This window comes from Abrus precatorius, unplaced genomic scaffold (assembly GCF_003935025.1).
Source record: "Abrus precatorius isolate BTA unplaced genomic scaffold, Abrus_2018 Scaffold2, whole genome shotgun sequence".
Lineage (NCBI taxonomy): Eukaryota > Viridiplantae > Streptophyta > Magnoliopsida > Fabales > Fabaceae > Abrus > Abrus precatorius.
In genome coordinates, this window is record NW_020874362.1 from 13,716,738 (window position 1) to 13,742,169 (window position 25,432).

A 25,432-nucleotide genomic window follows, 5' to 3' on the forward strand; every position below is an offset into this window, starting at 1 on the left:
TTATCATTGTTATTATGTGGATATTTACATATGTGGTGTGGAGGATGGAGAGTCAAGGACACAGTTTGGCACCGCTGGGGAATGTGAGTGTTCAAGTTCAAAGGAAGAACCTTGGGGGTAGTTGAGGGGGGTTGCCCCAATGGCGCGGAATAGCTCACCGCAGCCAGAACATGTCGCCATAAAAACCTCCACTAATCCTGACGCAGGCAAGCATTGCCGAGAATCGTGGCAGAACTCATTCCTGAGGAACCAAAAATTGGTAATATCAAGAAATAACCCTGGAGTATTGTGGTCAATGTGTGCTTGTAGGGAATTAGGGTCTCCGATCGCCTTGGCTGGAGGAATGATAGAAATTGAGGAAGTAGTGGTGTTCTAAGTTGCATCATGTGAACCACATTATTAATGAATTTTCTGTGAATCTAATTATGCTTCTTAACTGTTTAGTAGATATTAAATTGAGATTAGGTGTTTGCCGGAATTCTGACTTCGTAATGCTATTAATTCATTTCAATTATTTCTCTGATTTGATTTCTAACTGGAAATTGCTTGGAACTCACCCTTTCTGTTTCTGTTTTTGTTTCGGTGTTGCGTCTTGTCTTGCTGTTGTTGTTGTATTGCATGAATGCATGGCAGATGGACCCACTCCGAGCGAGGATTTGCGGAGAGGACTCGGGAGGGAAGGAGGGATGGGTCTACGACCCATCAACGTGTCGCTTGATGTACCAGGGGATGGTCTCCATGTCCATGGGACCTCTCACTAAGAGCGAATGGAAGCCAAATTGGATTGACCACATTTTTGCCGAAATCTCCATACCCCTACCACCAGAACAGAGTATTATTATTCACACACCTCCCTCTTCTCCATCGTCTCAAGAACCTCCTGCCAAACGTCTTAAGACTTTCATGGACAAAGGTAAGACTATCATTGACCTTGACCTCGAACCTAGCCCCTGTCCTAGCCCTGCTCCTGCGCCCGTCCTTGAATGGAAGGACATTGGAGTGGTTGCGTCTTCCGTCAGGCCAGTACCTTGTTGTTCTCTCGACCTTCAGGCACCCCTTTCCGACGAAGCTGGACCTTCCACTCGACACCCTTCACCACCACCGCCATCCACCTCAAGATCGCCACTGCCTACCATTAGTTGGATTGATAGCGACCCAGACGACCTGCCACCCTCTCCTCGCCCTCAACCTGTGGATGATTCACCCGATTCTGATGGAATGGAATCTGACCCTAATGAGGCTTCCTTTCCACCAGAGTTTTATTTGTAGATGTTTCTTTTTTTTTTGCCTTGTCATGGATGAACACTACTCTTAAGTCTTTTTTTTTGGGGCTGTTTTTAATTACTTTTGAAATACCGAACTATGGGGTTTTCTTTTTTGTTTGTCTTATGATAGTTTTTTCTAGAATCATTTGAACAAGAAGATATATATATATATATATATATATATATATATATATATATATATACATGATCATATTTTCTTTCTAATTGCATATCTCTCGTTATGATTTCAGCATTTTATTCCATGGGGTATATGATGTTAAATGCTTAATTTCGTCTTTTCCATAAAAGAAATTAATTTGAGGAAATTTAGAACAATAACAAAATTTCAAGTATACTAGTAAAATGAAATACGATATACATGTTTTGGTGATGAACAAACTTGAATAAAGGATTAAAAGATGATGCATACTTCCTTATAAGTTAATTGCATATTTGTTGTTTAGTTTCGCAGCAACATCGAGTGCATAATTCCCTATTTGTGTTCGGTTGGGTACACCACTTTCAGAAAGCCTTCAAAACATATTTCTAGAAGATAGGGTTTTGGTAGTAATTTAGGTGTTACACCGCCGGTGTACAACAATGTGAATGGGGCGAATAATCACCGGTATGAAATACTGTGATGGGGCGTGCCAACGCTGGTGTAATATGTTGTGAGTTATGAACATGAAATGTTGCGGGTGCCATAAGTGCACCGATGTTTAGTTGAAATAAAATTGTACTAGAATGTTGCTTGTGAGTATATTTTCATATACCTGTCTAAGTATATTTAAAGTAGCTTGAAGGTGAGACTCTATAGTTAACTGTGTATTTTGGTAGTGTATAGTACTCACCCTTACATTCATTTTCAGGTAATCAAGACGATCAACATCGGACTCAGTGAAGGGACGGATGAATTGCTATGGGGCTTAGGATTATTTAATTGGAAATTGTTGTATTTGAACTAGCCCTATGACAGTTGTTTGATATGAACTTGTAACCCTTCCTCATTTTCAAAATATTTTATGAAATTTATTATTCAAGTTTGCAAAATTGTTATTTATTTGAAATTAAAGTTAAGATGTTACATTTTAGGGACGAAATTCGTGTGGAGACTGTTTTCTACCATTATATTGTGTTAAGTCTTCGATTTGAGGTAAAGGGAGACTCTACCCTATCTCATTTTATGCTTGGACTTTGTTAATTTGTTGTTTGATGTAATGTAGAGGATTGAAATGTAGGAAGATGTATGTTTTGATGGGATTCGATATTAAGTGTCATACGAATGAAAGTGGGTATACGTGCTGTGTGTGAATATGAATGTTGTGATGTAATTGAGAATGTGGCCGAAAATGTGTGTGAATGGCATGTTAAATTCGGTTGTGAATATATTGGAAGCTATGAATGGTTCAGTAATACACTGGGGGTATAAAAGATAGGGGCAGTAGAAATACCTTGGGGAAGAAAGGGTGGTGGTGACACCAACAGTGAGCGTGGGTGCACCACAGGCTACACACTCTCCTCTTGACTCAGCCTCTGACTAACACCTTTGCTGAGGGGCTTGTGACCACACACGTTGTATCTGTGAAGCAGGGGCTAACTGGCAACCATCCATGGTGTGAAACTATGATCACAATGCCATAGTAAGCGTGGCTACGTGCAGTGAACGAACGTGTATGTATGCGGATTGTTTGATGGTGTAGTAAGAGCACCTGTATGTGGATTGGTATGAAATGCTGAAAAGTGATGAATGTGTTAATTAATGCATGACTTGAACTTGGTAGTGAGTATGTATAATATGCGAAGGTGAGTCTCTGTGATTATATGTGATAGTGTAGAGTACTCACCCTTACATTTATTTTTCAGGTGACCAAGACGATCAGTACTGGGTTCAGTGAAGGGATGAATGAGACTGCTATAGGATTAGAAATTTATTTTGAAAACTCAGATGTAATTAAATTAGTTCTGTCTTTATTTTGATACAAATTGTAAACCATCTTTATTTTGAAATATTTTAATGAAGTATGTCCTTGGAAACCACTTGAATGAAGTTTTTATTTCTCCCATTTTGTGAAATTTAATTATTTAAAATTAAATTAAGGTGTTATAGTGTCTGTATGAAATATCATCATACTAAGACCAAGTCACATATTTAGAGAGCATACGTATGTATCGATTAGAAAACATGCCGAGCTGAAGGCGTAGGCATGTAACAATTAAGAAACATGTCGAGCTAAGTTGTGCTTTGTTTGAATCCAGGTATCGAGATGGGTAGCTCCCAAACCGCAAAATTGTAGATTCCTTCTGCATTACTAGTATTGTGAAACCAGTTGGAATTGAGCTGTTGCGTTTTGCATTAGATGGACTGAAAATGGGCTGTATTGCTGCATTATATGCTGAAAAATATTGAAACAATAAGCTGTATAAACATTTACATTCACATTAACATTCTACTTTTTATGACTGTGATTGTTATTTCATAACCTCACCCTTACATTTTATCTATGTTAGGGGGTGTGTGTGTTTTGTAATGATTGTACAGTGGTATGTGAGCAGATGTGACAGGTAATGCACCTACTTCTCGTGCTAGAAGATTTGGCTGAGGAATATTAGAGTCCTCGTACTTTGGGAGATTGTAACATTATTTATTTTGTTAATCTAGGTCTTAGTAGTTGGTCTAGACTTTTAGCTACAATTTTCAAGAAATGTAATAGTAATTTATAAATTTGTATTTTGAGATCAATGTAGAGCAACAATTGTAAATATATCTACTTATATAATTTTTGGACTGTATGAAAATGTCCTTGGGACTTTGTTATTCTGTTGAAGTTTAATTTTTGAAAGTATATCTTTTGTACTATATATATATATATATATATATTATTCTAAAAATAAATATCATGCTGTGAGATGTGATGTATGATGTTATTGATCCTTTATAAAAAGAGTTGTGACATTAAATAGCGTAAATAAATATTATCTTCATAAAATTTGTAGACATAGAATACATTATATTACAAACTTTATGAATGTAGAGAAATAACTTATGAACATATTTAATAAAAATTAATGAATGTTTACAAATTTAACTCTTAACTTATCTTAATTTAATATAATTTAAATTAAAATAACTTTTGTTTTTAAATTTTTATTTTAACAAGAAATTTGTGATAAAACATAATATAAAATTTTAAACTCAATATATATATATATATATATAATAATAATGACAACAATAATAATACTATTAACTAAATATAATAATACTATAGCATTAATGTAACATAAACACACAAATATATACTAACATTGAATTTATTGCTTAGAGGTGGCAAAAAATCTAATTTTTAAAGCTCAATACGTAACTAAGCCTAACTAGTTTTACAAATCTAGATTTTTGTCAAGACTATTAGAAAATTAAACTTAATTTGTTTTCATAAACAAGCTAATAAAAAGACATTTACTCAAGATTTATAAAAAGTATTTTTTAACCATATTCCTAATAGACTTAGTATATCTCAATAGAAATTTCCCTTTTGAACTATATAGGATTTCAAATAAAACTCAAGAACTATTACGTCAAATTATCGAATAGAGATAAAAGGTTTTAGGAATACCTGGATCTATTTACCTTGACTGGAGGTTGCAGCAGAATAGCCTTTTTGATGCAACGAGCTTCGAGGTTGTAGCAGAATAGCCTTTTGATATAACGATCTTTCTCAACCAAAATCACTAGATTCCTTAATAGGACTTGATATTTCTCTTGTTATGGGGAGACAGAGAAATGTTTCTTATTTTGGCATATTAGAGACCATGACCAACTTTATGATTTTAAACCTATTAGGGTTTCCATCAACCCCTAACAGACCAAATCCAGTCTCTATTTATTGAGTCTATATTCCTTTATTCATATTAATTATTTTTAATTAGTAGTATAAAGGCTCACCAAAATTAGATCACTTTTATTGAGCCTAACAAAATGTAAATAGCTAATATAAATGCTATAAATAATATGTATTGCCTATATTAACTATTAGAAATAAAATTTCTAACAATCTCCCACTTAGGCTTCATATTCATTTAAGCATTCATGTCACAAAATTTTTTAGGTGCACAACTGTACACTTTTAACTTTTAAACTCCTTTTAAACAATCTGGTCCATCTCATACAACAATAGAGAACCATTGCAGCTTTTATCATAAACCAATGTGACTAAACCACAATGATTACCACAATTGTTGTTAGGAACAACTAAAGAAGAAAGAGAAAAGAGAGAGAGAGAGAGAAAACACAAGAATTTAATGTGGTTCGACACACAGTATATGTACCTATGTCCACGACTACATTAGGGAAATATTTTATTCATTGGATGATTCTTAAAGTTTTACAGGGCATTTGATAAAAATCTACTGACAACTCCCACTACATGTGCTATGTCAGGTCTAGTACACACCATAGCATACATTAAGCTCCCTACAGCTGATGCATATGGTATTCTTGACATGTAACTTTCTTCTTCATCTGTCTATGAAGATTGCTTCTTTAAAAACTTTAAGTGAGTTCCTAAAAGGGTATTTCTGGTCTTGGCATCTCTAACATTAAATTTGTCAAGCAATTTTTCTATATATTTCTCTTGAGACAGCTTCAGAATACCTTTTGATCTATTTCTGAGGATTCTTATGCTGAGAATTTGTTTAGCTGGTCCAAGATCCTTCATCTCAAAGTTTTCTGCCAATTGTTGCTTCAATTCGTTAATTTTTGTCATACAGGACCCTGCAATTAACATGTCATCAACATATAAAGTAAGAATGATATAACTATCAGCGTACTTCTTAACATAGCAGCAATGATTTTCATAACATCTGTGAAATCTAGAGTTGCTCATAAACTCATTAAACTTCTTGTGCCATTGTCTTGGTGCTTGTTTTAAGCCATACAAGCTTTTGTGATGTTTGAATACAAGATTCTCCTTGCCTGGAGCTTCAAAACCCTTTGGTTGTACCATATAGATGTCTTCCTCTAGATCCCTATGAAGAATGTAGTTTTAACATCTAATTGCTACAAGTGAAGATTCTCTGCATCTATGATACTCAAGATAACTCTAATGGTAGTCATCTTAACAATAGGAGAGAAAATCTTTGTGAAGTTAATTCCCTGTTTTTGTTGAATTCACTTTTACTATAAGTCTCGCCTTGTAACTTCTACTACTGTCATGTTCTTGTGGTAGCTTGGTTAATGACCATGTTCCATTCTTTTGAAGAGATATCATTTCATCTTTCATTACTAACTCCCACTTAATAGAGTCATTCCCCTGCATAGCTTCTCCAAAATATTCTGGCTCACCAGATCAGTTAATAATAAATAATGCAATGAAGGAGAATACCTTTGTGGTGCTACTGGTACTCTACTAGATCTCCTCAATTGGTCATAGGGATTTCTGGCATTGTTGTGGGTTCTAGTTCTGGTTCTGATTCAGACTTTTGCTCTGTATCTGACCTTTTATTGGCTACATCACTTTCTAAAATTTCTTCAAGTTCTACACTTTTAGAAAGTTTTGGCAATCTCGTTGCACTCATAGATTCCACATATATATCTTTATAGAACCTGTACTCATTAAAAGTAACATTTCTACTTCTAATGATTGGTTATCCCAAAACTTGTAGCCATACATTATAGATCCATAGCCGATAAAATAACACTCTTTTGCCTTGGGGTCTAATTTATCTCTATTGTCAGAGTCTATCAAAACATATGAGACACACCCAAAAACTCTCAAGTGTGAAAGTTTTATCTCATTTCCAGACCATACTTCTTCAGGTAATTGATAATCCAAGGGAACTGATGGTCCTCTATTTATAAGGTAAGCTGATGTATTTATTGCTTCTACCCAAAACATTTTAGGCAAGCGAGACTGAGTCTGCATACAGCTAGCTCTCTCGTTCAGGGTTCTATTCATTCTTTCTGCTACACCATTTTGTTCGGGTGTACCTGATAGTGTTTTGACCATTCTAATCCTATTTTCTGAGTAGAAGTCCTTAAACTCCTTGCTATCATACTCTCTACCATTATCAGATTTTAGACTTTTATCTTTAAATCTATTTGATTTTCAACTTTTGCTTTCCATATTTCAAACACAGAAAACACATCATATTTATTTTTCAGAAAATAAACCCATACTTTTCTTGTAGAATCATAAAAAAACGTGACATAATAGCGTGATCCTCCAAGGGATTGTATTAGGGATGGCCCCCAAACATCTGTATGCACCAATTCCAACTTTTCAACATTGGATGTCTTTCTTGACTTCAAGAAGCTAACCTTTTTTTGCTTTCTGAATATGCCATGTTCACATACTCCAACATCAACATGCTTCAGACTTGATAGTTTTCCCCTTGACGCCATAAGCTTCATTCCTTTATCACTCATGTGTTGAGTCTTTGATGCCATAACGAGGAACTATCAACAACCTTAGTAACTGCTACCATGTCCTCATGTGCAACCATGTAAAGAGTGTAACACCTTAAATTAATTTCCAATTAATAATTTTACAAAATGAGAGTAGTAAAAATTTCATTTAAATACTGTTACAGGACTAATTCAATTACATTATGATTTCAAAATACAATCTACGTCCTATATCAATTCATCCTTCCTTCACTGAGTCCGGTGCTGATTGTCTTGGTCACCTGAAAAATAAATGTAAGGATGAGTACTCTACACTATCCAACACACACAAACATAGAGACTCACCTTAAATACTACACATTTACTAACATATTTAAATCATGCATTCACAAAACAAGCATCTTAGTCACAATCATCATTCATCTATTCCAATTCAAAATACAATTGGTGTACTCATTGCACAAACATTTCACACACGTGCATTTACCACACCTAGCCACGCTCACTGTGGCACTATGATCACAGTTTCACACCATGAATAGTCGTCGGTTACCCATGCCTCACGGATACCGCGTGGGCAGTCACGGGTTGCTCAACAAAGGTAGTGGTCAGAGGTTTAGTCACGAGGAGAGTGTGTGGCCTGTGGTGCACCCACGCTCACTGTTGGTGTCACCACCACTCTCTCTTCTCCAAGGTATTTCTACCGTCCCCATCTTCCATACCTCCAGTGTATCGCTGAACCATTCATAGCATCATTACAACAACATTCAACATGCCACATTCACACACATTTCAACTACACACAGTATTCTTTCACAGTATACGACCTGCTGGCCCATATTCATTTACCACACACGGCGTTGACGTCAACCTTATTTTCAGCTCTAAGAAACTAGCTTCACACTCCTTGGTCCATTTAGACTCCTTTCCCTTACGGGTTAGCTTCGTTAAGGGCAATGCTATCTTAGAAAATCCTTCAATGAACTTCCTGTAATAACTTGCTAGTCCTAGAAAACTGCGAACCTCAGTCACATTTGTCGGCCTTGGCCACCTAGCCCATGCCTCCACCTTTGCAGGGTCCACCCTAATTCCTTCCTTCGACACTACATGCCCTAGAAACTGGATCTCTGATAGCCAGAACTCACACTTGGAGAATTTGGCATACAACTATCTCTCCTTCAAAATTTGCAGAATGATCCTCAAGTGCTCGACATGTTCTTTCTGAGTCTTCGAATAAATCAGGATGTCACGATGAACACCACCACAAACTTATCCAAAAACTCATGGAAGATCCTGTTCATGTAATCCATGAACACCGCAGGCTCATTGGTCACTTCAAACGACATTACCAAATACTCGCAGTGACCATACCACGTCCTAAACGCCATCTTGGGCACATCCTCATCCTTTACCCTGATCTGATGGTACCCTGACCTCAAGTCAATCTTAGAAAACACTGTGTCTCCCTTTAACTAGTCTAGTAAATCATCGATCCTCGAAAGCGGATACTTGTTTTTAATTGTCACCTTGTTTAGCTGTCAGTAGTCCACACACATTCGCATGCTGCCATCCTTCTTTTTCACCAAGAGCACTGGCGCTCCCCATGGTGACACGCTTGGTCTTACAAACTTTTTATGCAACAAGTCCACTACTTGCTTCTTGACCTCTGCCAACTCCATTGGTGACATCCTATATGGTGCCACAGAAATCGGGCTTGCTCCCGGAATGAGGTCAATGGCAAACTCGATCTCCCTCTTAGGTGGTAGCTCAGAAACATCTTCAGGGAAAACTTTCATGAAGTCCTTCACCACCGGGTATACTTTAGCTCTACCACGCTTTCGGCCTCCCTTGAGAACATAATCATAAAGGCCTTGGCATTCACTGTGTTTTCCCATGCACCATGACTTAACAGCCTCAAAACTTCTGACATCGATGCCCCAAAGATCAGTGTCTTTTCTCTACAATCCAGCAGCACATGGTTGGCAGCAAGCCAATCCATTCCCAAGATTACGTCTAGTTGAGAAAGAGGCAAACAGATCAAGTCCACCTCAAACTCCCTACCATGCACCATTATAGAGCATCCCAAGCATAGCCATGACGTTACAATTGGCTTACCCGTAGGGGTAGTCACCACAACATTACATGTCAAATTAGTCATATGCAAACTCAGACTCTTCACACAGTCCACAAAAATAAAAGAGTGCGTGCCACTCGAGTCAAACAGCACATCTAACAATCTGCCCTTAATTACACATTTACCTCGAATCAGCTCCTCTGACTGCAAAGCCTCTGCTCAACTCATGGCAAAAACTGTACCCGGAATGCTCAGCTTTGGCCCCGTACTCGGCCCTATGCTCCTCCTTGATTATGGCCTCTGGGCTGTGCTTGAACTGCCACTCCTCTTGGCAGCCCAGCACACATTAGCAGTGTGCCCTAGTTTCCCACAGTTACTGCAGCTTATCTTTGGCTGTGGGCAGTCTCTCACCATGTGTGGCCCTCCACACCTAAAGCACTTGATCGATCGTCTGAAAGAGCCTGATTCTAAGCCACTCCCACTACTCTTCTCTTGTGATGAGCTCCCTTTGGACTGAGAATTACTCAAGCTTGAGTATGGTCCCTTTGAGAATCTAGGGGGTCTTCTATCTTGCCTCACTGGACTGGCTCCCCTAGTATCCATTGTCTTGCCTCTTGAGTTAGCTTCAAAGATTCTACTCTTGCTCACCAGAGTGGGCAAGTCTGTTAGCTGGAACACACTGATTGCAGCTCGGATGTCTGGCCTCAGCCCGTGCTCAAATTGAGCACACAAGTCCTCCTAACCATCTCCATGTTGGTAGTGAGGCCAGTACTTCATCAGCTCTTGGAACTTCGCTGCGTATTCCCCCACTGTCATGCTTCCTTGCTTTAGCTCAAGAAATTCACAGGCCTTCTGCTTTCTCAAATCCCGGGGAAATAATTTTTTTTATGCATGTTGTAATTAGAAGAAATTGCTTGCTTTTTATTTGCTTGGAATGATGATCTGTATCCATAAATATATGAGTCTTTATTTTTCGTATAATTAATAGAGTTATAGGATAAAAGATCATATCTATATTGTTTTTTCATTTTTTTTAATGCGTCTATTTGTTCTTCTTTGTAAAGAATTAATTGGTAGTTCCCTTGGAAAATCATCTTAAAGGTCTCCCATTGAATCTAGCCACCTTTTTATGGCAATGTCTGACCGGCAAACCTCCACCAATCTTCCGCCTCCCCACACAACAAGTAAGTGGCATAGCTCACCTTGTGCTCCTCACGGCACCCCATTGCATTAAAGACCTTCTTCACATCTGCCAACCACCTTTGGGCTCCCTCACGGTTGAATCCTCCCTCAAACTGGTGAAGGCAGACAATCCTCAGTATTCGGTCGGCTCTCCACCTTGGTTATGCACCAAGGTCTCCAAAATTTGAGCCATGCGCTCCATGAGGTCATTGGTATCTCTAGTTCCTCTACCTTTACCAGCCATGTTTACTCTAAGCTATAAAAATTCAGCAAACCACAATTCAAACCATTAGGTCAATGACAACATTTATAATTCAGGTAAGCAAAACAAATCAACACTCAGCCTGGACGCTTCAGCCCGTTACCCCAGTCCAGTTTGGATGAACTGCTTTGATACCAAAATTGTAACACCTTAAATAAATTTGCAATTAATAATTTTGCAAAATGGGAGTAGTAAAAGTTTCATTTAAATGAAAGATCCCATCACAAGGTTTCATAAAACAGTTCAAAACAACAAAGGATTATAAGTTTATATCAAAGACTGCTACAGACTAATTCAATTACATCATGATTTCAAAATACAATCTACGTCCTATAGCAGTTCATCCTTCCTTCACTAAGTCTGTGATGAGTCCACATTTTACTACATTTTTATACATCATTTATTACTTTTTATAGAAAAGAATAGACTTAGATAGTGTAAATAAGATAAATATTCCAATTAGGCTAAATAATATAGCTTTCTTACTTTTTTGTTAATTTACATGAATTTAGATAGTTTATTTTACATATTTTGATCATTTGAATAATATGGCAGGAATCCCCAAGCTTATTTTGAAGAATTATTGGATTTTGAGGAATTTGAGGTGAAAGTAACTACTTTCAATATTGATAGTGACAACTACAGCAAGCCACTTCCAGCAAAGGGACCAAAGTGATCACTTTCAAAGCTTAAAGTGACAACTACAGCAGCCCAGAATCAACCAAACCTGCGCGTAACTACTATGAATATTCATAGTAATCACTCCAGAGACTCAAAATGTCCCAGTGCTGCGCGTAACTACTATGAATATTCATAGTAATCACTCCAGAGAGGAAAAACCCAACTGATGCTGCGCGTGGTTACTATGAAAGAATGAGAGTAATTACTTTGGGCGGCGCCAGCTTTAGTATAAATAGATTTTTACCAAATTAGGGTAGGGACTGCTTACACTTTTTGAACCTTTTTCTCTTCTTTACTCAATTTAGAATATTTTCCAGAGCTTAGGGCAACCTTGGGTGACAGCCAAGGGTCCAACCTAAGGTTTGGTTTCTCATTTCTCTTGCTTTTACATTAATGTTAATGAGTTTTCTGCATTTCCCAATTCCGTTTTTGACCCCCATTTCCATGGAGGGCTAAGTTTGTGTAATCCTTAGTGAATTCACATGGGTTCTTGAGTTCCTTGAATTTAATGATAATATAATTCCTTTCTTTCATGAATTACTTCTTCCTTGTCTCTTGAATTGAATTAATGGTGAATGAGGGGGTATTGCTCAATTAACCCTAATTTCGTTTTAAGGAGATTCTAAACTAAGGGTTGCTTAATCCTAGGTTTAATTCTAAGGTGGCGTAATTTTGGGATGAGAGATTAGAGCCTAACAAATTGCGTAATTTCATTGGGACCATAAGGTTGATTTTCGCTTGTTAAATTAACCTAATTCATGGAAGAGAGGATGAATGTTAAATCTTGAGTGGAATGAGGATAGAATTTATGTGGATGAACTAAGGATTGCTGTTTTCTATTGTTTGAATTAATTAAACTCATTTGCTCATTGCTCTTTATTTTAATTTGAAACCACAAAACCCCCCATTTTAATTGCTTGTTTAATTAATGCCTTCAACATGTTTAATGAAGATTAATAACCAATGTTCATGGGAGACAATCTAGGGTTACCCTAGTACTACATTAATTTGTTTAAATTTTGATGAGGATTTACGACAAATCTTTTAAACACCTCGAAAAAGACCATCATCAGTCTGATGCTGATTGTTTTGGTCACTTGAAAACTAAATGTAAGGGTGACTACTCTACACTATCCAACACACACAAACATAGAAACTCACCTCAAATACTACACATTTACTAACATATTTAAATCATGCATTCATAAAACAAGCATCTCAGTCACAATCATCATTCATCTATTCTAATTCAAAATACAATCGGTATACTCACTGCACCAACATTTCACACACATGCGTTTACCACACTTTGCCACGCTCACTGTGGCACTTTGATAACAGTTTCACACTATCAATGGTTGCCGGTTACCCTTACCTCACAGATACTGCGTGAGCAATCATGGGTCGCTCAACAAAGCTAGTGGTCAGAGGTCTAGTCAGGAAGAAAGTGTGTGGCCTGTGGTACACCCACGCTCACTGTTGGTGTCACCACCACTCTCTCTTCTCTAAGGTATTTCTACTGTCCCCATCTTCCATACCTCAAGTGTATCGTTGAACCATTCATAGCACTATTACAACGGCATTCAACATGCCCCATTCACACACATTTCAATTACACAATATTCTTTCACAGTATACGACTCGCTAGCCCATATTTATTTACCACACACGGCATACATGCCCACTCTCATTACAGCAAAAGTATCAGAGAAAACTACATTATGGTTTTTGTAGAATCTCACTACAGCGAGACCCTCTCGCTACAACGAGACTGCACCCCAGAAATGCACCCTAAACTATTGCTTTGTCGCTACAGCGAGACATCTCTCGCTGCAGCGAGAACACCCTACACCAGAACACTTAGCCAAATTTCTGTCTGATTCTAGCATACACCTGTATTCTCATCACCCTATATATATACATATACATAATAATTAATAATAACACATGAAAGTCCACATAAACACTTATATTAATAATTAAACTATATTACAAAATTTGGGCCATTACAAAGAGACCCTCGTTTCTTTCCACGAGCTACAACTAAATTGCCTTTTGTTACCTTCCAAGCTCCATCTCCAAAAGTGGTGTAATGTCCCTCATCATCCAACTGCCCTATAGATATTAAATTTCTCTTTAAGGCAGAAATATGTCTGACATTGTGTAATGTCCACAAGGTCCCACTTGAAGTTCTGATGTCAATATCACCTCTTCCCACAATGTCAAGAGGTTTTCCATTTGCAAGGTAAACCTTTTCAAACTTTCCAGAAACATAATTAGATAATAGTTCTATAGAAGGAGTAGTGTGGAAAGACGTACCTGAGTCCATAACCCATGAGTCAATAGTACTATCCAGGCTACAAAGTAAAGCATCTGCGTATTCATTAGTTACTATATTTGCAGATTCATCATCATACTTATTATTATTATTATTATTCCTCCTCCTTGTAGCCTTGCAGTGTCTAGTAAAATGACCTCTTTTGTCAAAATTCCAACAAGTAATATCATTTCGGGCTTTAGTTTGCCCTTTCCCTCTAGACTTTGATCTTCCTCGGCCTTGATTCTGACCCTTCTAGCTACTCCTTCCTCTACTTTCAGTATTCAGCGCTGAACTGGAAGTACAACTAAAAGGTTCCCCTGAATCTCTCTTGCGAACGCCTTCGCTTAAGATCAGGTCACGGATGTCATCAAGCTTTAAGTTGCTATCCTTTGCAGAACTGCTAACTACAATAACAGTTGCAGCCCAGCTTTCCAGAAAAGATGATAATAGAATCAACACCTTTACCTCATCATCAAACACGATCTGCACTGACACCAATTAGGCAAGAATTGTATTAAATTCATTAATATGATCAGTGACAGAATTATTTTCTCCCATTTTGAGGTTAAATAACTGATGCATTGATGAAACGATATTTAGCTACTCGTCATGCAAAAGATTGTCGTTAATCCTCATCAAATATGCAAAGAAATAAATGCAGTATTAGGGTGTTACAGATTGCAAAGATGCAGTAGGTGATGATAATGATTCAGAGTGTTCAGAGTGATCCCTATGTGTCCTAAGGTTCCTATAAAAAGTCCTATCAATCTCCTGGTCTAATGGATACAAATCTCCAGGGTTTGATCGGGTCATGCACTAGATATCAACTAACTAAATTGAAAGCAAATTGAGTAAATGAAATAACAAGAACAATTTAAAATTTCTCTGCAGAATTCTGCAGAATTATGCAGCAAAAAGTGCAGAAAAAACAGAGAAATATGCAGCAAAATGAGTGCAGAAAATTGAAAGTGAGTGATTGAAAATTTTCAGCACTTGAATGAAGGAAATGATGCAGAAAATCTTGCAATAACAATGCAGAAACAGACTACTAAATTCGTATGACTATCAACACAATACAAAAACTCAAAATGAAACAAACGTACTAACATGCAAAACACAAAAACAGAGCACCAATCATGTTCAACATAAGTTCAGCACCAAAAAATTCCCCGGCAACGGCACCAATTTGATGAAACGATATTTAGCTACTCGTCATGCAAAAGATTCTCGTTAATCCTCATCAAATATGCAAAGAAATAAATGCAGTACTAGGGTGTTATCCTAGGTCGTCTCCAAGGAATTTTTGGTTGAGAACATACATCGAACAAGTGTGAACATGTATTTTAAAGCAAGTAAATTGGGGGGAGGTTTGTCAATTTCTGGATTTTAAACAAGAACGAAATGTAAATTAATGAAATTCAATCAATTAAAATGAGTAATCCCTAGTCAAGCAATGAGTTCTATCATTATTCTTCCAAATGATTCAATAATCCCCTTTCTTTCCCTTAAATTAAGTTAATCTAACAAGCGAAGACTAATTTTATCATCCCAATTAAAATTAAGCATCTTAATGGGCTCCAATCTCTATCCCTAAGATTAAGCAACCTCAAGGATTAACCAAAATTAAGCAATTTTGAATTAGAATTTTGTTAGGTAAATTAGGGTTCATTAAGCAATGTTCCCTTCATGCAAATTCCATTTCATTCAGAGATTGGGGTTAATAAATTCAAGGAAAGAAAGATTTGTATTGCAATTAATCCCAAGAATTCAAGATTCATGTGCATTGACTAGGAATTACAAGGAAGTTTAGCCCTCCATGTGGATGGGCTTCACAAAAGAGAGAAAGAAATGCAAGAACGTAAACATCATTAATGCAAATTCAACAAAAATCAAAAGAGAAATTGGAAATTAAAACCTATAGAGAACCCTTGGCTGTCACCCAAGACTCCAATGTCGTAAGAAATTATCCCAATTTGGCAAAGAAAATTGTGTAAAGTGTCAAAAGTCCCGTACCCTAATTCCCAAAATCTATTTATAGTGGATGACATGTCACCAAAGTGTCCACTTTTGCCTTTGAAAGTGTCCACTTTGGGCCTTGAAAGTGTCTACGCGCATGATGGAAGGATTGCCGCTTCTCTGGAGTTGCCACTATTTGTGCTGAAAGTAGCTACTTTGGTGCGCGTGGTTACTTTGAGAGCCCATAGTAACCACGCGCAGGAAGGCTTCAAAATTAGCGTCCCTGGAGCTTCTGGAGTTGTCACTTTTGGGCTTGATAGTAGCTACTTTGGTGCGCGTGGTTACTTTGAGAGCCCATAGTAACCACGCGCATCATGCTTCCAATTTAGGGTCCCTGGAGCTTCTGGAGTTGTCACTTTTGGGCTTGAAAGTGGCTACTTTGGAACTTTTAATGCCCAGACTTGCTGTAGTTGCCACTTTTGCTCCCAAAAGTGGCTACTTTGGGGGCAACTTTCATCCAAGGACCAAGATTTCTCAAATTTAACTTGGGCATTCTGCAAAATCATCAAGATAATTAAAATTGCAATCTATATCTATGTAATTAAATGCAAATTAACCAAAAATTGATAAACCTATGATATTTACTCAAAATGTAATTTCTATATTATTTGCACTATCTAAGTCCATTTCTTCTATTAAGGAGCACCAAAAAGACAAGTAAAAATATAATAAAAAGTGAATTCATCATGCATCAAATGTACTTTATTTGTTGTGGATGACTTCTTGTACATATTTGACAATGCTTTCATCAAATCTGCAGTAGTCTTCTCATTCATAATGTTGAACGCCACATTCTTGGCTAGTGTTAGTCTCATTACACCAAGTGCCTGTCGATCCAACAACTCCTATTCTGACTGCTCCATGTCGTTTGGCTTCTCCCCTTTTAAGGGTTAAGACAACTTCTTTGATACAAATAGTCTTCTATCTACATCTTCCATAATTCGAAGTCTCTATCGTCAAACTTCTCAATCTTCATTTTTCCCGCTTCCAATTCCATTGCTCCTATTGCTTCCTCTAAGCTAAGGAAAGCCCCACTACTTTCTTTAAGGCCCCGTGGAAAAAACCAAATCTTTTCTGATGTGGAAGATTAGACAATGCTACAACCACAAAGCATACTAAGATATTGGCTCTTGATACCATTTGTTAGGAACAACTAAAGAAGAAAGAGAAAAGAGAGAGAGAAAACACAAGAATTTAACGTGGTTCGACACACAGTATATGTACTTACGTCCACGACTACACTAAGGAAATATTTTATTCACTGGATGATTCTTAAAGTTTTGCAGGGCTTTATTTGTCTAGTAATAGTAAAACAAAAGTCACTCAATAATAGAGAATGTGGGACTAAAAAAGACTACACAATCTCAACAATTGAATCTACTCAATGACATAGATCAAATATGGATAAGTTGCATGGAAATTACATGCAATGTGATCTTAGTCATGTCTATTTCTAACTGGTCTAAACTTTATTTTTAACAGAGATCAATCCAAAATGCAATATAATTATTGCAAAAATAAGTAGAGCAGAATGACAAACACCAACATTTTTCTATAGAAGATGCGAAGGAAAAAATAAAACATACAATATAAATGGGACTTTCACTTAAACTAAGGTGTTATCAGGAATTACACCCATATAAGCAATGTGCTTATGAAAGACTTTGGGCACTAAACCCTTAGTGACAAAATTTCGCAACCATATCCCATGATTGGACGCTTCAAAACAAGCAATGAACTCTGCAACTAGGTGATAGCTCCTTCAACCAACATAAAGATGTATCCAGATGTGGAGTGTTTGTTATCTTGACATCCAGCAGAATCAAAGTCAAAGTACCTAGTGATCTCTAAACTATCAGACTTCTGATAAGTAAGCATATACCCTTTTGTTCTCTTCAAATAGCACATTACATGCTTTACTGCTTCCAGTGCTGCATCCTAGGATTGCTTAAGTATCTGCCCAAAATTCCCACTATAAATGCTATATCAGATCGAGTGCAAACTTGAGCATACATTAGACTTCCCACAGCTGAAGCATAGGGAATATTTTTCATCTCATTTCTTTTAAGGTCATTATTATGACACTGTTTGAGATTAAATTTGTCTGTCTCCTGGTTTACTATCTTTTATGCCGAATCTATCCAAAACTTTTTTGATATAGCTCTCTTGTGATAACCTTAGGATACCATGAGAACAATCTCTTAGTATCTTAATACCTAATAAAAAAAAGGCTTCACCAAGATCTTTCATTTCAAAATTCTTTGTCAAAAATCTCTTAGTTTCGTACTATAAGCCTATATCGCTGCTAGCAAGTAGAATGTCATCAACATATAACACCAAGAACATATGTTTACTCCCACTAAACTTAAGATAAATACCATCATCAACTTTATTTGCTTCAAAACCATATGAGGTAACAACTTGATGAAACTTGTAATACCATTGATAGGAAGCTTGTTTAAGACCATAGATAGATTTCTTTAATTTGAATGCCATAGTTTTTGAGTCACCGGCTACAAAATTTTCTAGTTGCATCATGTAGATCATTTTTTCAATGTCACCATTTAGAAACACAGTCTTAACATCCATCTGATGGAGCTTTAAATCATAATGAGCTGTCAGTGCCATTATTATTCTAAAGGAATCCTTTGAGGAAACTAGTGAAAAAGTTTTTTTATAATCGATGCCTTTCTTTTGAGTGAAGCCTTTAGCAACTAAATAAGCTTTATATCTCTCGATATTACCTTTTAAATCCCTCTTGGTTTTAAATATCCATTTGCAACCAATAGGTTTCATACCTTCAGGCAATTTAACAAGATCCCAGGCATTATTGTCATGCATAGACATTATCTCATCCCTCATGGCATCATTCCACTTTGGGGAGTTAGAATTGTGCATAGCTTGATAGAAGTTGATAGGATCATCCTCTGTTAAACCAATGCCATCCTCATTTTCTTGGAGAAACACAATATAATCATATGGAATTGCACTTCTTCTTTCTCTGGTGTTTCTCCTCAATGGCACTTCTTGAGGTTGTTGAGCTTGTTCTATAGGTACTTGAGGTAGAACCTCATTGTTGTCTTGTGTTGAGACAATGTTAGAAATAACTCCACCACTGTCATCTATTATTGGAGTAGGCACTGAAATAATAATAGGCATGAGAACTTGCTCACTGATAGTCATATTTTAGTACATCTTTCTCTCCATGTTTTTGGTTTAATTGAGCTTCATTAATGCATTATTTTGATGTGTTAGTTTAGATTTGTGTTAGTAAGTAATTTAGGACTTAAATATAAATCTTTCTTAATTCCCGCCATAATTTCTTATTTTAACATAGTTTCTTGGAAAGACCATATCTAGAGCTACACTACTTGGAATTGGACAAAATTGGTGTCCCTGGAAAGATAAGACATAGATCTACAACTTCTCTGTTTGGCAAAAAGCCCAGTTCGAGCATCTTCAAGTCCAAACTTGCGTCACAATGTTGCGGCCCCGCACTGAAATTTTCAGAATTTGATTGTATTGTTGATTTTACTTAGTTAGGTGTTTAGGAACCTCATTAGGGAGTTGGGCCTTAATTAAGCCCAATTATTTTGTCTTTTACTTAGTTAGGTGTTTAGGAACCTCGTTAGGAAATTGGGCCTTAATTAAACCCAATTATTTTGTCTTTAAATAGAGGTTATGACTCTATGTATGGATCCTTGTTTTTCTTTTCCCGCTCATTATTTTTCAGAATTCAAAGTCTTTATTTTAAATTCTTTCCTTTATTTTCGCCTCTCTCTACCTTCCATCTTTTCGGATTTTCTGGTTTTGGCCGAAGCAAGCATGATCATGAAGCAAGGCTAATCCATCAATCGGTTCAAGGTTTCAAGAACTACATTGCATTTGAGTTTCGGGTTAGGTTCTATCGAATCTCGCTCTTCCTCCTCTTTTCTGATTAGGATAATTACGTTTTTCATGATATTGAATTTTTGTTTGCATTCTAAATAGAGAATGAGAAGTTCAGATTTGAAATAAATAAATTCACCTAATTCAATAAATCAATTTTTCTGAATTTTGTTAGAGCATTGGATTTGCAATTGCAGTTCTTGTTTTGATGGAATTCATAATCTAGATTTAGATTTCGGGTTTTTAATGTCGTATTGAATTAGTGTTGATTGGAAATTCGTTAGAATTGTATTCGTGTAACAATGAGAATTGCGTTGTAGTGATTGAGATCTTGATTTGGTTGAACTTCATATTTCGTTTCGTTAGAATTATTCTTTGTTCTTGTCTTTTCTGTTGTTTACAATTTAATTCAAAATAATCCATCCCTAAGCCAATTTGAAATTACATGATGGAACCAGAAACATAATGTATTTTATGTCCTTGTGAGATGACTTAGGTTTTCTCCCTCTATTGAAAAATTTTTAAGAAAAGAAAATCTAGTTTGTTTGATATCATTGCAACGTGGTTATCAAAATGGCGTTGTTGTCGAGGACATAAGTCATTTTGTTTTTATTTCATCATATGTGCTAACTGATTCTGTGTTTCTGTGATTCTGAAACTGCGTATTACATTTGATCAATAAGTATTTCGTGTTTGTTTTTTAGTTTTCAGTTTTCGTTTTGCAGATTTAGTTTTGCAATTCAATTCATATGTGTGTGCCGATCAATTCGTGTTTTAGTGTTTAGTGGTGTTCCTTTGATTGTCAATTCCATTATTTCATTGTAATTCAATTTGCAATTGAGTGTGTGATTTGGTTTCATTGTGTGTGGTTGCAGCATGCAAAAAAAAAAAAATAGAGGACTAGTAGGAATAGAAAACATAGTTGCTGCATATTTTGCCATCAGATTTTACTGTTCATACACTATTCATACACTATTCATCAGATTTTGAAACATTCCAAAAAAATAACTAGAGATCGAATTTTGATCTGAATTTTGGTGTCCGCATTTCTTTTAGTGTCTATTAGTGTTTAGAGTTGGTAGATTGCAAAAATCATTAATAGAAAAAGAGATACATTGTGGTGGCCAAGAAAATTTTTGTGAAACTTAAAAGTGGCATAACTTTTGCTAGGAAACTTAGAATTGGGCATATTGCATATGCATTTGGGGTAGAAAAAAATTTCCTATCCAACATGACTCACTTTGTTAGTTGAGGCTGCCCAAAATTTCAAAATCGCCTGTTTTCTAAAAGTTTTTTTATTTTTTATCATTTATTGACCTATTTTTCTTGATTTTAGGCTTCTAGTTTCCATAGTAAATCAATTCAAAAAATTTTGAAATTTTTTGTGGTGTTTTCCTATACCAAAAAGAGATTTATCATGTTCCCACTTCATTCATATCTTGCATTTGGATGGTACTTGCTTTGTAAACCTACTTTGTGCATTTATTGAGTACTTGTTATTCTTGTTGGTTCTAACCTTACATGACCAGGGCTAACCCTAGTATAGTGAATCAACCTGATCCTGAGATAGAAAGAACACTTCATAGGTTAAGAGCTAGCAAAAATAGTGGTAGTGTACTTGGTGTTTCTGAAACTGTTAATCCTACTGTTAGTGAATCTGAAATTGAAATTGAGGATATGACTGATAACCCTGAGCTAACTTTGAAGGAATTGGCCACACCTAATGTTGTGTATCAGTCATGGTGTGTCCAATATCCTGAAGACGAAACAACTTCCTATGAGCTTAAATCTGGACTTATCCATTTGTTGCCAAAGTTTCATGGACTTGCAGGTGAAGATCCTCATAAGCATTTAAAAGAGTTCCATGTGGTGTGTTCCACCATGAGACCTCAGGGTGTGCCTGAAGACCATGTCAAGATGAAGGTGTTGTTAGCAATCTAAACACTAGCAAGTGCACTAGTATTGCAGCAAGTAATGAGTAATTTTTAAGAATAGGATATCGTCTCCACAGGGAATTTAGATTTCAAGTATCAATTCACAAAATTGTAACCATTTGAGCCATACGAATTTGGGAGAAGAGTTGTAACATACAAAAGCAATAAACCAAAGCAATTAAAAGTAAAGAAGAATGTGCAGAAAAATAGATCAATGAATGCAATATGAGATTAGAAATGGATTGAAAGGTAGTTGGGAATTTACTTCACAAGATTATCAATATCAATTCAATTATGCCTTTGAACATTCAAGAACTTGGTTAATTGACAATCAGTTTCGCATAGCAATAGCCAAAGGTTAATTCCTTAACTCATTGACCTTAACAAGCAACTAAACCACCCTAATCCCTTAGGTGAAGTTCAATTTCAAGTTGCATTAAGACTTAGAACCTTAAGATTGCAGAATTAGGTCTTCTTATCCCTAAGAAATCTTCAACTTCTGATTGCTAACTCAGATCGGAGAAGCAAATCCAACTTCCATTGGTAATTGTTCCTCTAAGATGAATAAAACAAATTTCCATTCATAGATTGCAAGAAAAATAGAATTCACAATTCAATTAATCCAAGAACTCAAAATCCAGAAACAAGAGTCAAATCAATACATCAATTCGAGTACATAAACCCCTAACTACAAGAAAACTACTCAGACATGGGAGAAGAGAAAGAGAAAGAAGAAGAAGAAGAAGAAAAACTCCAAGAAGTCATGGCCGGAAGCTCCAATCCGATTCCTCTTTGTGGAAGCTTCAAGACTTGACCCCAATCTTCTCTCTCAATCTCTCTCAACGAGATCTAACAGAAAAATGAAAAAATAAAACTGAACTATGAAAAATCTGCACGTTTCTGTTATTTATAGAATTTCCCAGATTTGCGCGTTATCATTTTTATGAGAAATAGTAGCCATGCAGAAGGTTTATGGTTGCGCGTTAACACTTTTATGAGAAAAAGTGTCCACGCGCAACTTTCCTGATATTGAAGGCTCTGGAACTATCACTCTTGCTGATAAAAGTGACTACGCAGAGCTCAAGTGGTTGCGCATGATCACTCTTATGAATAAAAGTGATTACGCGCAACTCGCCAGGTTGAAGGCTCTCTGGAACATTCACTTTCACTGATAATAGTGGTTACGCAGAGCTTTTCCTGATATTTGCCTCTCTGGAACGCTCACTTTTACTGAAAAAGTGATAACGCCCAGGCTTTCTTCTTCTTTGAACTCTGGAGTGATCACTTTTACTGACAATAGTGATCACGCCTAGTTTGCACTTTCTTGGTCTTGTGTTTTTGGAGTCCAGACTTGCTTCTTTCTTCTTCCTTGTCATCAAGCCTCTATTTTCGCGAACCTTGCTCGAATTACTCCTTCAAAAACAAGATTAAAAACTTAATTCCTAAGCAAAAATTCCACAATTGCTAAGATAACTACAATTTTAAAGAAAACTTCAATTCATTCTCTTTTTCTGAGTTTTTCTGCTTTCTTCATATATTTTTCTTATCAAATGTGTTAGAATTATGCTAAAATATCAGTAAAAATATGGATTCATCAGAAGGCGTTTCCTTTCTCTCTAGATGGTGTTGCAAAAGATTGGCTTTACTTCCTACCTTCAACAATCACTACATGGAATCAAATGAAGAGGTTATTTCTGGAAAAATTCTTCCCTGCCTCTAGAACTGCAGCAATAAGGAAAGAGATTTGTGGTATAAGGCAGATGAATGGGGAGACTTTGTATGACTACTGGGAGAGATTCAACAAGCTGTTAGCTACCTGTCCCCACCATCAAATAAGTGAGCAATTACTAATTCAATATTTTTATGAGGGACTAACTTTGATGGACAGGAGTATGATAGATGCGGTAAGTGGAGGAGCATTGATGGATAAGACACCACACGCTGCAAGGCAACTTATTACAAACATGGCAGCCAACACTCAACAATTCGGATTCAGAGGAGCTGCTAAGGGAGTGAATGAGATAGCACTTGGTCCTGGTACTAGTGCTGTTTATGGTGTGGAAAATCAGAGGCTGGAAAACAAAATCAACGAGTTGACCACCATGGTGAGGCATTTGGCAATTGGTCAACAACAAGTAAGTGCAGTAAGTAAGCAACCAGCAAGAGTTTATGGCATATGTACTTCCACTGAGCACCCTACGGATTCATGCCCTACATTGCAAGAGACAGATGCAAATATTTCTGGAATCTACACAAACCAACAACAGCAATATAGATCTCCAAATCAGCAGTATCAGAATTATAACCCATACTCCCATACATATAACCCAGGTTGGAGAGAACATCCAAACCTGAAATGGGGGGGCAATAACAGCAGCAGCAACAACAAAGTCAACAACCTTCATTTCAACCTGCTGTAGGCAAATATCAGCCTCCATTCAGGCAACAGCCACCTCCACCACCCCCTCCTGCACAAAGGAGTGAGCCATCATTCCAGGAGATGATGCAACAGATGGCTACAAACAATCTACAGTTTCAACAGAACATGCAAGCAACTGTTCAGGATTTGAAGATTCAGGTTGGTCAGCTAGCAACTCAATTGAGTTAGATTCAGTCTCAAGGTTCCAGTAATCTGCCTTCTCAAACAGTTATGAATCCAAAGGGAAATGTGAGTGCTATTACACTGCGAAGTGGAAAAGTGTTACCAGCAGTTGTAGCTACAACACCAGATTCTAAAAACAATAGTGATGCAGCCACTGAGAAACATGTTCCCCTGCCTTTCCCGAACAGACCAGTAGCAGCAAGAAAAAAACCAAAGTCGGATAATGAGTTGCTGGACATGTTCAGCAGAATAGAAGTAAATATTCCTCTCCTTGATGCCATTCGACAAGTTCCAAAATATGCAAAGTTTCTAAAGGAATTGTGTACTAACAAGAGGAAGCTGAAGGGTAATGAGCGAGTGAGTATAGGGAGAAATGGTTCTGCACTTCTTCAAAATAAGAATGTGTCTGCAATCATTCCACAAGACTTGCTCCTTAAGTTACCACAGAAGTGCAAAGATCCCGGAATTTTCACCATCCTTTGTACCATTGGAGAGGAAGTTTTTACAAATGGTATGCTGGATTTGGGTGCTTCAATTAATGTTATGCCTGCATCTGTTTTTAGATCATTGTAGATTGGAGATTTAATTCCTACAGGAATTGTAGTCCAGCTAGCCAACAAAAGCACTGTGCAGCCACTTGGTATCGTGGAAGATGTTCTTGTCAAAGTTGAGGACCTCCTTTTTCCTGCCAATTTTTATATTTTAGAGATGGAGGACGACTAGCCCAGCCATGCTACCTTGATCCTTGGGAGACCATTCTTGAGGACGGCGCGAACAAAGATAGATGTACATGCAGGGACCCTTT

General features: G+C 36.8%; 1 protein-coding gene across 1 annotated transcript; it reads left to right on the forward strand.

The window, feature by feature from the left end:
• Positions 1 to 24,127: 24,127 nt before the first annotated feature.
• On the forward strand, positions 24,128 to 25,200 carry LOC113859494. Its single transcript, XM_027492253.1, has 3 exons — positions 24,128 to 24,415; positions 24,457 to 24,603; positions 24,688 to 25,200. Exons 1-3 carry the CDS (start codon positions 24,128 to 24,130, stop codon positions 25,198 to 25,200), a joined length of 948 nt encoding a protein of 315 aa, XP_027348054.1.
• Positions 25,201 to 25,432: the final 232 nt, after the last annotated feature.

Bases quoted from the DNA above. Each gene is read 5' to 3' on its own strand.
- LOC113859494 (XM_027492253.1), top strand. From the start codon at position 24,128: ATGGTGAGGCATTTGGCAATTGGTCAACAACAAGTAAGTGCAGTAAGT. The intron at 24,416-24,456 runs GTCAACAACCTT...GGCAAATATCAG, and splicing joins ACAGCAGCAGCAACAACAAA to CCTCCATTCAGGCAACAGCC. The intron at 24,604-24,687 runs GTTGGTCAGCTA...ATGAATCCAAAG, and splicing joins TTCAGGATTTGAAGATTCAG to GGAAATGTGAGTGCTATTAC.